Below are 14,795 nucleotides of genomic sequence, written 5' to 3'. Positions count from 1 at the left end.
TTGCAAATTATGGTGGAAAATAAGTATTTAGTCATTAAGAAAAGATAATCTCAATATTTTGTTATATATCCTTTGTTGGCAATGACAGAGGTCAAACGTTTTTTGTAAGTTTTCACAAGGTTGGCACACACTGTTGGTGGTATGTTGGCCTATTCATCCATGCATATCTCCTCTAGAGCAGTGATATTTTGGGCCTGTCGCTGGGCCCAGACTTTCAAATCCCTCCAAAGGTTTTCTATGGGGTTGAGATCTGGAGACTAGCTAGGCCACTCCAGGACCTTCATATGCTTCTTACGAAGTCTCTCCTTTGTTGCCCTGGCGGTGTGCTTGGGATCATTGTCATGCTGAAAGACCCATCCATGTTTCATCTGATGGAAGGAGGTTTGCACACAAAATCTCACAATACATGACCCCATTTATTCTTTCATGTACATGGATCAGTCATCCAGGTCCCTTTGCAGAGAAACAGCCCCAAAGCATGATGTTGCCACCCCCATGCTTCACAGTAGGTATGGTGTTCTTTTGATGCAACTCACCATTCTGTCTCCTCTAAACACGACGAGTTTTGTTTCTACCAAACAGTTCTACTTTGGTTTCATCCGACCTTATGACATTCTCACAATACTCATCTTGATAATCCAAATGCTCTCTAGCAAACTTCAGATGGGCCCGGTCATGTACTGGCTTACGCGGGGGGACACATCTAGCACTGCAGGATCTGAGTCCCTGGCGGAGTAGTGTGTTACAGATGGTAGCCTTTGTTATTGTGGTCCCAGCTCTATTTAGGTCATTCATTAGGTCCCCATGTGTAGTTCTGGGATTTTTTTCTCACCGTTCTTGTGATCATTTTGACCCCACAGGGTGAGACCTTGTGTGGCGCCCCAGATCGAGGGAGATTATTAGTGGTCTTGTATGTCTTCCATTTTGTTATTATTGCTCTCACAGTTTATTTCATCACACTAAGCTGCTTGCCTATTGCAGATTCAGTCTTCCCAACCTGGTGCAGGCCTACAATTTTTTGTTTCTGGTGTCTTTCGACAGCTCTTTGGTCTTCACCATAGTGGAGTTTGGAGTGTGACTGTTTGAGGTTGTGGACAGGTGTCTTTTATACTGATAACAAGTTCAAACAGGTGCCATTACTACAGGTTATGAGTGGGGGACAGAGGAGCCTTTTAAAGAAGAAGTTACAGGTCTGTGAGAGCCAGAACTCTTGCATGTATTTTCCACCATAATTTGCAAAATAAATCTTGCCAAATCAGACAAAGTGGTTTTTTGGATGTTTTCTCATTTTGACTCTCATATTTGTGGTCTACCTATGATGTCAATTACAGGTCTCTCTCATCTTTTTAAGTGGGAGAACTTGCACAATTGGTGCTGACTAGATACTTTTTTCCCCACTGGTATAGGTGCGTATCCTACAAGACTAGTTACTTCGTCCTCTCAAGTACTCTGGGTATCAAAAAGACAACTACCAGAAGAAATGGATTAATGACAATGAAGTAGAGATGCTGGATTTGACTGCACAGTCCCCAGACCTCAACCCAATTGAACACTCATGGGTACCGTTGAAGAATACACAGTATACATTCCCAAATAAGTCGACCAGTGTGTACCAACTTTGGGAAGGTGTAGAAGAGACCTGGGATTAGATTTCGGTCAAGACAAGTTTAAATGTTACCGATAGCTGCCCAGAAGGATTTAGGCAGTTGAAAGTTAAAGGTAGATTTACAAAATACTGAAAAAATAGAAAATGAACGTTAGATTTTTAGGAGCAAACATTAGTGTAGTGGCATGACAAGAATCTGCATAACTAATCATATACTAACTAGTTACAAGTCAAATTTATGTATGAGATAGCCAAGATGATTGTCTTTAGTAGTCTCATGCTCGAAGCAGTACTGGATGATGAGATATATAGCCTGAACGTCAGAAGGTCAAAACTTTGTTACCCTTTTGGTCTTCACTGTGCATAACATGGGATAGACTAAGACTACCACATACACATCACATAGCAGACACAGAGAGCTGTATACATCGTGTAGGAGAAACCCAGAGTGCTGTATGTAGATCACATAGGAGACACCGAGACTGGTGTATATTCATCACCGGAGACACTGGTGCTGGTGGAAATGCATCACATAGGAGACGCTAACGCATATACAACCCCTGGCAAAAATTATGTAATCACCGGCCTTGGAGGATGTTCATTCAGTTGTTTAATTTTGTAGGAAAAAAAGCAGATCACTGTCTTGGCACAAAACTAAAGACAATTCAAATGTCAACTTTCTGGGTTTAAGAAACACTAAAAGAAATCAAGAGCAAAAAATGTGGTAATCAGTAATGATTACTTTTTTAAACCAAGAATAGGGGAAAAATTATGGAATCACTCAATTCTGAGGGAAAAAAATTATGGAATCATGAAAAGCAAACCAACTCCAACACATCACTAGTATTTTGTTGCACCACCTCTGGCTTTTATAACAGCTTGCAGTCTCTGAGGCATGAACTTTAAAGAGTGTCAAACAGTACTCTTCATCAATCTGGCTCCAACTTTCTCTGATTGCTGTTGCCAGATCAGCTTTGCAGGTTGGAGCCTTGTCATGGATCTTTTTCTTCAACTTCCACCAAAGATTTTCAATTGGATTGAGATCCGGACTATTTGCAGGCCATGACATTGACCTTTATGTGTCTTTTTTCAAGGAATGTTTTCACAGTTTTTGCGCTATGGCAGGATGCATTATCATCTTGAAAAATGATTTCATCATCCCCAAACATCCTTTCAATTGATGGGATAAGAAAAGTGTCCAAAATATCAACATAAACTTGTGCATTTAAGATGGAATGACAGCCATCTCCCCAGTGCCTTTACCTGACATGCAGCCCCATATCATCAATGACTGTGGAAATTTGCATGTTCTCTTCAGGCAATCATCTTTATAAATCTCATTGGAACGGCACCAAACAAAAGTTCCAGCATCATCACCTTGCCCAATGCAGATTCGCGATTCATCACTGAATATGACTTTCATCCAGTCATCCACAGTCCATGATTGCTTTTCCTTAGCCCATTGTAACCTTGTTTTTTTTCTGTTTGGGTGTTAATGATGGCTTTCGTTTAGCTTTACTCTATGTCAATCCCATTTCCTTTAGGCGGTTTCCACCCATTCGTTCCTCATTTTTTTTTTGTTGTGCATTTCTTGTTTTGGAGACATATTGCTTTAAGTTTCCGGTCTTGATGCTTTGATGTCTTCCTTGGTCTACCAGTATGTTTGCCTTTAACAACCTTCCCATGTTGTTTGTATTTTGTCCAGATTTTAGACACAGCTGACTGTGAACAACCAACATCTTTTGCAACATTGCATGATGATTTACCCTCTTTTAAGAGTTTGATAATCCTCTCCTTTGTTTCTATTGACATCTCTTGTGTTGGAGCCATGATTCATGTTAGTCCACTTGGTGCAACAGCTCTCCAAGGTGTGATAACGCCTTTTTAGATGCAGACTAACGAGCAGATCTCATTTGATGCAGCTGTTAGTTTTGGGAATGAAAATTTACAGGGTGATTCCAAAAAATTTTTCTCTCAGAATTGAGTGATTCCATAATTTTTCCCCTATGCTTGGTTTAAAAAAGTAACCATTACTGACTACCACATTTTTTTGTTCTTGATTTCCGTTAAGTGTTTCTTAAAGCAAGAAAGTTGCCATTTGAAATGAGTTTTGTGCCATGTCTGTGATCTGCTTTTTATCTACAAAATGAAGCAACTGAATGAACATCCTCCAAGGCCGGTGATTCCATAATTTTTGCCAGGGGTTGTATACCAATTAGGAAATGCTCTGACTGGTGCATATACAGTGCCTTGCGAAAGTAATCGGCCCCCTGGAACTTTTCAACCTTTTCCCACATATCATGCTTCAAACATAAAGATACCAAATGTAAATTTTTGGTGAAGAATCAACAACAAGTGGGATACAATTGTTAAGTTGAACGAAATTTATTGGTTATTTTTAATTTTTGCGGAAATTCAAAAACTGAAAAGTTGGGTGTGCAATATTATTCGGCCCCTTTAACTTAATAGTTTGTTGCGCCACCTTTTGCTGCGATTACAGCTGCAAGTCGCTTGGGGTATGTCTCGATCAGTTTTGTACATCGAGAGACTGAAATTCTTGAACGTTCTTCCTTGGCAAACAGCTCGAACTCGGTGAGGTTTGATGGAGATCGTTTGTTAACAGCAGTTTTCAGCTCTTTCTACAGATTCTCGATTGGATTCAGGTCTGGACTTTGACTCGGCCATTCTAACACCTGGATGCGTTTATCTGTGAACCATTCCATTGTAGATTTTGCTTTGTTTTGGGATCATTGTCTTGTTGGAAGACAAATCTCCGTCCCAGTCTCAGGTCTTTTGCAGACTCCAACAGGTTTTCTTCAAGAATGGTCCTGTATTTGGCTCCATCCATCTTCCCATCAATTTTAACCATCTTCCCTGTCCCTGCTGAAGAAAAGCAGGCCCAAACCATGATGCTGCCACCACCATGTTTGACAGTGGGGATGGGTGTGTTCAGGGTGATGAGCTGTGTTGCCTTTGCGCCAAACATATCGTTTGGCATTGTTGCCAAAAATTTTGATTTTGGTTTCATCTGACTAGAGCACCTTCTTCCACATGTTTGGTGTGTCTCCCAGGTGGCTTGTTGCAAACTTTAAACAACACTTTTTATGGATATCTTTGAGAAATCGCTTTCTTCTTGCCACCCTTCCATAAAGGCCAGATTTGTGCAGTGTACGACTGATTGTTGACCTATGGACAGAGTGTCCCACCTCAGCTGCAGATTTCTGCAGTTCATCCAGAGTGATCATGGGCCTCTTAGCTGCATCTCTGATCAGTCTTCTTCTTGTTTGAGATGAAAGTGTAGATGGAGGGGTCTTGGTAGATTTGCAGTGGTATGATGCGCCTGCCATTTCAATATGATCGCTTGCACAGTGCTCCTTGGGATGTTTAAAGATTTGGAAATCATTTTGTATCCAAATCCGCCTTTAAACTTCTCCACAACAGTTTCATGGACCTGCCTGTTGTGTTCCTTGGTCTTCATGATGCTCTCTGTGCTTCAAACAGAGCCCTGAGACTATCACAGAGCAGCTGCATTTATACGGAGACTTGATTACACACAGATGGATTATATTTATCATCATTAGTCATTTAGGACAACATTGGTTCATTCAGAGATCCACAATGAACTTCTTGAGTGAGTTTGCTGCACTGAAAGTAAAGAGGCTGAATAATATTGCACGCCTACTTTTCAGTTTTTGAATTTCCACAAAAATTTAAAATAACCAATAAATTTCGTTCAACTTCACAATTGTGCCCCACTTGTTGAATCTTCACCAAAAATTTGCATTTGGTATCTTTGTTTGAAGCATGATATGTGGGAAAAGGTTGAAAAGTTCCAGGGGGCCGAATACTTTCACAAGGCACTGTACATCACATAGGAGACACTGGGGCTGTAGCATATAGAGATCTCATGGCTGTGTGCTGAAGACTGAGGCTGCACACTTGGCTACGACACAAGTTACACAACCAAAGATCGCTGTGTGCCGCAGCTTACATTGCAGCGTAATACAGATGAATGGTATCACATCGCGACCGATTGTGTAAAGCGACAAGCAAGTTGTAAAATATGCAGCTGGGTCCGACTTCTTGCAACTTGCTATTCATTTTTGCAGTACTCTCATGCAAAACTGTTCTGTTCTATTCTGCAGTGTAGCAGTGGGGTAAATTGTATATATCTCCTTGCAATGGTTGTGGCTGCAATACCTATCCTTGTTAATTGGGGAATATTTGGGGGTTGCATACTTCTGATCATATTTTTGACCATGTTTGAGGTCAAACTTCAGGTTTTGTTCATCCCTTTTAATAACTGATCCCAAAAAGTTAATCATGTCTAATTTTCTAAATCCATGGGTCTTGACATGAGGCCTGGTGCAGGAGGCTACAGCACACCCGCATTCACCTGCCCATCTACTGACATATGTACCGCAGTGATACTTGGCAAAGACACGTGAGTTTAATTATTTATGGGCCATTGTGCTGATCGTTTTGTTTCTACCGAGGTTCACAATGGAAGGATTTGCTTGCTCGGCAGCAGAGACAGCTGGCAGGATTCCCTTGAAACCCCCAGGCCTTACAATTATTATGCTGCACATTTTTTTTTTTTTACATCAACCTATATGACGAGCGTTATATGATTCTCCGTCCATTAGTTACATGGAGGGTCTAGGACAACTTGATTATAAACATTTCTGAGACCTGAATTTTAAGTCAGTGTCAAAAACCTCCTGAATGGAGTATTAATTTCATATTTCAGACTCCTGGATGACACATTACTACTGTGGGCTTATTCGCATTTCCCGTATCACCTCATTATTAAGCAGATTTGTTTATTCTGATAGAGGATTTGTCATCAGGTGAAAAACAGCTAGTTTATCTTATTTTATTCCTGTTGGTCCTATGAGTATCCATTTTTTTTTTTTTAAATGAGTTGTCCACTACTCTGACAACCCCTTGTAAATCCCTATGTTTTGCCCCAGTAAAACAACTATACTCGCCTCTGGTGCTGGCGCCGTACCAGTGATATCGGCACTGGCTCTCCCAGTGATTGCGTGACATTGTCACGTGATCCCTGCTGACAGTCGGCACTGGCTTCACTCTCTTCTCATCAGACATAATTAAGATTCAGACAATGTGAGAGGTCTGCTGCAGGTTTCACTTCCTCTGGATTTTCTGATTTGTCCAAAGACGAGGAAAGTAAAGTCGGAGCTAATTGGCCACAGGGATCGCTTGAGACGTGAGCTCAGGAAAAGTCAAGGCTGGATTGTCACTGACACTGGAGGAGTATAGGTGTTAATATTTTACTGAGATGCAATATAGGAATTCAGAAGGGGTTGTCTTAAGTAGTATACAATCCATTTTAAATTTTATTTAGTGCCAGTTTTTACTGGATTTTGGGGGGCTTGTCCTTGGGTTGCTCTGCATTATTACTCTGTGAGCACCACCACCCCTTGGTAAAGACCTTAGAGTTTTTTACTAAATAGGGCAGATTAAAAACAAATAAACTGAATAATCAGGGGAGTAGTGGGGATAAAGAGCAAAAAATGGCTAATTTTGACCTGGTTGCGACAGTTACTCTTTAGAGAAGAAAATTAAGACTGTGGTAGCATGTTCCCTATAACTGGATGTAGACCTTTCAGCCCCCCATAGGAAATTTGTAGTCGGGAAGCAATCATAAAAAATCTCTGGGACGGGACCACCAGTGATCAGCTGTAATCAAATGGAAGCCTGACAATAGGGGTGCAATTTCCCTGCAGTGCCCCTAGAGGATAAATGAAGCATTACATGGTGTTTGTCCAAGACAAGATAAGTTCTCCAAAGTGAGAGACTCTTCTCTGCTAACTCAGAATTCCTTAACAACCAAAGATAATGATGCATTTTTTATTATTGTTATTTTATAATTTTTTATTTGCCAGCTTGTTTCTGATTTCCTTTTTATCATTGTGGGATTTTTTTTTAATACTCCAAACATTACAAAATAAGATCTGAATCTGTAAGATTACAGTTAACATTTAATTCTGTGACAACTGGATTACTCAACTAGGACAAAATGTAATCCCGATAACAAACATGCAGATCAATCAGCCAGAGCAATTGTGTTTTCTGTGCAGTCAGTTCATTTTACATAGGAGATCGTATTGCCTAGAGAAAGGGGCTCAGATTAATAGCCAGTGATAATTTTATCGCTTTACATCTGAGAGACATCAGAGAGACTCTGCGCCGCTAGTGATAATCTTCCCCAACACAAGTCCAGAGATCAGCTGCTGCCTCTCATCTAATTTGATGATATTTCCATATATAAATCGATATGACGAGTGGTGGATACTTTGAGGAATTATTTCTCTACCAATATGAGTTTTCTCACATTATTTGCTCCATTCACTTCCAGAGCTGCATTCAAGATTCTGTTTGTTGTCAATTGTTTAGCTCCACCCACACACAAACATGTGACCTACAAGTCATTTAGAGTCCCACAATGAACTGCTTGTATAGCTCCCCCTAGTGGCAAGTGACTGCTTCAAGAATTTCAGCAATTTACGGTACTTTTTTCACTGAAATGTGGCAGGAATTGCAGCACCATGTTGTACCAGAGGACGCTAAGCTGTATTAAAATTGGCTCAGTAAGGGGTGGAGGGGGTGTAGACAAATTCTTAGTTGAAGCCTACATGTCTTATTAAAGATGTTGTCTTTTTTTTTTTTTAATTTTATTATACCATAGGGTTGGAGAAGTGTAAAATAACAAGAGCTGTTACTCCCTTTTTCCAGCATTGGTTCTCTGCCGCTGCTCTGGTCTTGGCAGGTTGGCTGTAGAAGAGACGTCTATCTATGTCTCCTTAGGCACTGCAACTAATCGTTGAGCTCAGCGGTGCAGCCAATGTAGATGACAGGAGGTGCTGAGCCCAGTGATTGGCTGCAGATGTGATGTCATCGCTGCAGTTGATCAGCAAGCACTACAGCCACGGCAGAGAGGCAGTGCTGGCCCCACCGAGGGTGAGTGCCATTTGTTAATTTAGATACTATAGTACAATGACATTTTAAAAAGGGCAACCTCTTTAATTGACGGCTTTAGGGCCCCATACACAATTGGTTAAAGTCGTACGAACCTGCCAGTATTGAGGGGGAGATCAGCTGACAGTCTTATGTATGCATGGAGGACCCCGATCTGTTGGGGGGAGAGAAGGATCCTACCTGCTGAATTTCAGTATTTGTTCCTGTTGCTCTTACAAGTGATAACATTCAACCAGAGGCGTGAAGTGTTCCTGTGTATGGGGTCATCCGCGGGAGATTGTTTGTCTGACAGCTGTCTAATGGGTATGCTGGCCTGTAGTATGTCTAGTGTCTCATTCAAAGTGATGAGTAAAGGCGATCTTACACTGGATTTTTTTATTTAAACTGAGCACCTCTTGGCATTTGCTGCTGTTTCATTGATTCTGGAACAGTTTTTCTTTTTTTCTTTTGTGCTCCTTTGTTCCAAAGTTGTGTTCCCGAGAAATAAATATGCAAATTTTCTCTTCAAACATAACACACAACTTCTCTGTGAGCGTGGCTGTCTTTTGATTGGCTGGCATCAGAGGAGAAAAAGCAACCACCCACAGACAAGTTCAGTGGTACACGCCCAGTTAGTTGAAGGAAAATTTTGCACTTTTTTTTAACCAAGGTGTATAACTTTGTAACGGAGGGGCAAAGAAGAAAAATGTAAACTGTTCCAGAATCAGTGGAGCTACAGTAATTAAAGGAGGCGCTGAGTTTAAATTTAAAAGTCCAGTGCTAGGTCCCCTTTAAGGGGAGTTAAGGACCCATAGTTGTGCGGCTTTGGTCTCTTCGTGTAGGTGTTATCACATTATATGAGATTGAGTACATAGAGACTTTTTATGATAGAGCTGCATGTTCATTGTCTTCTCGTACTTCACCTCCTCAGCTACAGAAAAAGCATCGGTGTTTTAATGCCGAGTCATCTTTTCTATGTTCTGCTGTGTAAACCGTTTTCCCCTGTTTTGATAGTTCATATTTTTCAGTGTTTCAGCAATGTTCTTCACCGCGCTGTGATCAGTCAGTTTTCCACTTTCTCTCCTTATCTATTTTTTCCACTTTATCATTGAATTAACAGATGTGATCCTTCGCAGCAGATCAGTCATTGTGTATGTCCTGGGTGCACAAACTTCTCTGCATTGTCATATTGAAGGCAAAATAAGCGGTCTATTGCAGAACATGACGTCAACTTGGTACTAGTGGTATCGCTTTGTAGGCGAATGTCCCCCAATAAATCTGATGGGCCATGAGAAATGCAGTTTAAAAGCCTTATGCAAATCAAGCTGGGAGAGCACTGGGGGTGTGTCAGAGCACTTGGGCTGCTTCTTCTAAGTGCATTGACATGCCCCCACTGCGTTACCAGACTGATTTGTATATGATTTCACCTTTATTTCTCCTTACACGTGTCACATCAGATCTCTACAAGAAAAGGTATTGTTTTTATTGGAGGACAAGCGCAGCCCCAGCCATACCACCATACCGCACCTTCAGTATGCAAAAAGGTGCCAACAGGTTCCCTTTAAAAGGTTTATCTTATAAATTTAAATTCTATATTTTTTGCTATTTAGGAAAGATTAGCTGTTTTACTTGTTTATTATTTATTTTAATTATATTATTGCCTGTTTTTGATCATTTGGTTTTCTTTTTTTTTTTTCAAAATCTCTGCTTTTTTTTTTTTTCAGATGGCGGAGCAATTAATGACTCTGGCCTATGACAATGGAATAAATCTCTTTGACACAGCGGAAGTTTACGCTGCTGGAAAGTAAGTGAATTGTTAACCTGCCATGTATGAGTGACAATCGCCAGTAGGCCTTTTTCCCTTTCCGTTAAGCAATATCCAGTTTGATGTGCGTTGGCAGAAACCTCATGGTACCCCATCATAACTCATCTGGATCAATAAAAAAATAATAAAATACATTTACTATAGTTGTCATTCTTTGTTAATCTTAGCTCCTAACATCACCACTAGAGGGAGCTCTCTACAGCGCACCTTCTCTTAAGGTCAGTAATAGGAATATGCAGATTAGCCCTCTAGTGGTGACCACTGGTAGTGAAGATCTTTATCATTGTTTCCATGTACACCTGGAAAATGGTGTTCTGCAGTTAAGAAAGGTGCACAATAACCTTGGTAAATTATAAGTATGAGTTTATTTAATTTGTATCCCTGGTTCCTTAGAATTTAGTTTTTTCTTCTTTTTTTTTTGAGGGGGGGGGGGGGGGAGAGGGTATTTGATCTCCCATATAACTTCCTTAGCTGTGCACTGCAAGAATGGACCAGATAATTTTTTATTGTAGATCTTTAATGTTCAAATTGTGACTCTCGGGTTAGTGGCTGGCAGGGAATGCTGGGAATTGTAGTTCTGCGCCATCTAGAATACCACATAATCACTGTTGCATAGAGTGCAAGTTGAGAACGGGGTTGACCGTCAGTTTATTTAATTGATGGCTTATTATCCTATCTGATCAGTAAGAGTGACAGACACCCCACATCCCCGCCGATCAGCTTTTACTGCCAGCGGATGTAAGATCTTTGATGCTGCCATACCACACCAGCTCCATCAAAACTATAGTGGCCGCGTCCGGATTCTGCTGATCCACTCCTATTCATTTGAATGTAGATTGATGGCACTCCTGTGTTCCAGCGACATCCAAGAACTTAGAGTAGGTGAAATAAGTTTTGAACACGTCACCAATTTTCTAAGTACCAGTAAATATATTTCTGAAGGTGCTAGTGACATGAAATTCTCACCAGATGTCAGTAACAATCCACACAGGCAAAGAAATCAAACCATATATGTCCATAAATTAAGTTGTGTAATAATGAGAAATAACATCGGGAAAAAGTATTGACCACACTAACTGAAATTTATTTAATACTTTGTACAAAATGTACCTTTGTTATTGATGACCGCTTCAAAGCTCCCCTTGTATGGAGAAACTAGTCGCATACATTGCTCAGGTGTGATTTAGGCCAATTCATCTACACAAAGTCTTCATAGCCTGAAAGTCCTGTGTTCTCCTCCTTCTATGAACTTTGATCTTTAGTTCCTTCCATACATAGCAGCTTTATTTTTTTTCCTTAAACCAATTGAGTGTTTTCTTGGCTGTGTATTTGGGATCACTGTCTTGCTGAAATGTCCACCCTCTTTTCATCTTCATCATCCTGATAGATGAGAGATTTTTTATCAAGAATGTCTCGGTACATTTGTCCATTCATCCCTCCTTCAATTATATGAAGTTTGCAAGTGCTGTATGTAGATACAAACCAGACAGGCCTAAATGCATCTGCACTAATACAAGGTGCAGTAGACCCAAGAAAAATGGCAGCTGCACAGGTGCATAAATACCAAATGAAACAGCCAGCCTACAATCAGGGATTGGCCGTGTGGTACACCAGTGCAGAAGAAATAATTCGCATGTGGCAGTGTTCACACAGGGAATGCAGGGCTTCTGGTTCACAACCTCTTAGTAACACCATATAGGGGGGCTGCCCAGTGCCAACTAGAATGCATCCCGTGTGAACAGAGGCCACAAGTTTGCAGAACCATTTGGGCCCAACTGCACCCTGAAAGAAATATAAAAAGTGCACAAAAAACATATCAATATATGTAAGATATTGGTTGATATTAAGGCCTTAATTCGGAAGCTAGCAAACTGCGTCAAAGTTCCTTACACTTGCCAGTCCTACTTTAACATGAAAACCTCAAAAAGAGGAAAAAATCCTCCAAAAAATTCAGATACAAACCAGACAGGCCTAAATGCATCTGCACTAATCCAGGGTGCAGCGGACCCAAGTAAAATGGCAGCTGCACAGATGCATAAATACCAAATGAAACAGCCAGCCTACAATTAGGGATTGGCCGTGTGGTACACCAGTGCAGAAGAAATGCTGTATGCAGAAAAACATTCCCATACCATGATGTTCCCACCACCAAACTTCACCTCTGATATGGTGTTTTGAGGTGATATGCAGTGCCCTTTGGCCTCCAAACACAGTGTGTATTATAGCATTCAAAGAGTTCAATTTTGGTCTCTTCTGACCAGAGTATATTCTGCCAATATTTCACAAGATTGTCTAAATGTTGTTTAGCAAAGTGTAAATGTGCTTGAACATGCATTCTTTTCAGTAAAGGAGTCTTGCATGGTGCGTGAACATACAGCCCATGGAGGTTGAGTGCACTACTTTTAGTTTTCTTTGAAACAGTTGTACCTGCTGATTCCAGGTCTTTTTGTAGCTCTCCACGGGTGGTTCTTGGCTCTTGGTCAGCTCTTTCTATAATTCTTTTCACTCCGTTGTCTGAAATCTCGTGGTTGCTTTATGGTAAAATTATAATCTTTCCACTTCCCGATTATGTCCCCAACAGTGCTCACTGGAACCTTCAGTAGTTTAGAAATTCTTCTGTAACCAATGCCATCAGTATGTTATGCAGCAATAAGGTTGTGAAGGTCTTGTGATATCATGATGGTTAAAGGGCCTTTCACACATAGCGAGATCGCTAACGATATCGCTAAAGCGTCACCGATTTTGTGAAGCAACAGCGATATCGCTAGCGATCTCGCTACATGTGACCCGTACCTGCGACCCCCCCCCCCCCCACTGAATATCGCTGATCGCGCTCGAATGTCCTGGGCCATTTTTCCCTCGTTGGCGTCCCGCTGGCGCCGACTAGCGATGCATGGACGCAGGCGGAAGTCGTCTTCATTGCTGCGGTGTGACAGATAAGAGCGTCCACCGCCGACGGATCGCTTATCGCTGTTGCGTCGCTGGTGGGATCTGCCTGTTTGGCAGCTCACTAGTGACCATTTAGTGACACACCAGCGATCCTGACAGTGTCGTATCGTGGTCGGGATCGCTGGTGCATCGCTAAATGTAACGGGACCCTAAGTCCAGTGAGCTATGTTACTTGTGTGGCACCTTGGTAAAGAGACACATTTTTGTAGGCCATCAGTTGAACCTGCTGATATTATTTTATACTAAGTGTCAGGATTGCTTTCTAATTACAGATAGATTTCAGCTGGTGTTGTGACTTGCCATGGCTTTTTGCATCTCTTTGTTTTTGTCATGTGTTTAATACCTTTTCCCTATGTCATTTCTCATTATCCCACATAACTTTAATTTATGAGCATCTATGTTTTGATTTATTTGCCTGTGTGGATTGGATGGCTAGTTACCGACCTCTGGTGAGAATTTTGTGTCAATATCAACTTTAGAAATCTCTTTAGATGGAAAACTGGTGAGGTGACGTGTTCAATACTTATTTTATCCCATGTATGGCCACCGCCTTTATCAGCTGATCGGCGGGCGTTCCTCCGGGTGTCACACCCACACCAATCAGATATTGATGACTTATGCAATGGATAGGCCATCAATAAAAAGTAGTAGAAATCCCTTCTAATAATCAGGCATGACTATTATACAATGTTGGGAAAAAAATAGAAATATCTGCAGATTTACTGTTTGAACACTTGTCTGGGTATCTGCACATCTCCAGCTCTGTCCGCTTGATTTACAACACAATTTCCTGTTTGAAGTAAAGTTTAGACATTGACTGGAGATAACAATCTTTAATTCCCTGTTCTCCTGACTTGTCTGTACATATTCTCCTGAATTGTGTGCTTTCCCCATTGTGTATGAACTCTCTTCTCACTGTCTCTGTTACATTTCCATCCTGACCACATTTAAAGAGTATAACACAATGCACTCAGGGTAGATGGTTATTTTCCCCTATTTATGCTAAATTACTGTATTAAAATTAGACCATGATTATTTCCCCTTCAGACATAGGCGTCTGTATGTCCGTGCTTCCGTTCATCTCATATCTATTGAATTTCTATCTGACTGTGTGTGATTGCTTTGTGCTATTCCTGTTATTGTTCCTGGAAATGCATAATAATAATAAATAATCTTTATTTTTATATAGCGCTAACATATTCCGCAGCGCTTTACAGTTTTGCACACATTTTCATCACTGTCCCCGATGGGGCTCACAATCTAAATTCCCTATCAGTATGTCTTTGGAGTGTGGGAGGAAACCGGAGTGCCCGGAGGAAACCCACGCAAACACTGGGAGAACATACAAACAGATGTTGTCCTTGGTGGGATTCGAACCCAGGACCCCAGCGCTGCAAGGCTGCAGCACTAACCACTGAGCCACGGTGCTGCCCT

The 14,795-nt window shown here is 41.1% G+C and overlaps 1 protein-coding gene across 14 annotated transcripts in view; it reads left to right on the top strand.

Annotated features, from left to right (window-relative positions):
• KCNAB2 (potassium voltage-gated channel subfamily A regulatory beta subunit 2) overlaps positions 1-14,795 on the top strand; it is a 356,959-nt gene that overhangs the window by 274,504 nt on the left and 67,660 nt on the right. For all 14 annotated transcript variants that reach the window (XM_073561784.1, XM_073561780.1, XM_073561788.1 and 11 more), the window contains one exon: positions 10,312-10,391. In XM_073561784.1, coding sequence (XP_073417885.1) covers positions 10,312-10,391 — 80 coding nt within the window. The remainder of the gene's footprint in view (positions 1-10,311; positions 10,392-14,795) is intronic.

This window comes from Dendrobates tinctorius, unplaced genomic scaffold, assembly GCF_039654945.1.
Source record: "Dendrobates tinctorius isolate UK_male_01 unplaced genomic scaffold, ASM3965494v1 ptg000326l, whole genome shotgun sequence".
NCBI classification, from domain to species: Eukaryota; Metazoa; Chordata; class Amphibia; order Anura; family Dendrobatidae; genus Dendrobates; species Dendrobates tinctorius.
Note: the sequence above shows the minus strand (reverse complement) of the source record. Positions and strands in the feature narration are given on the sequence as shown.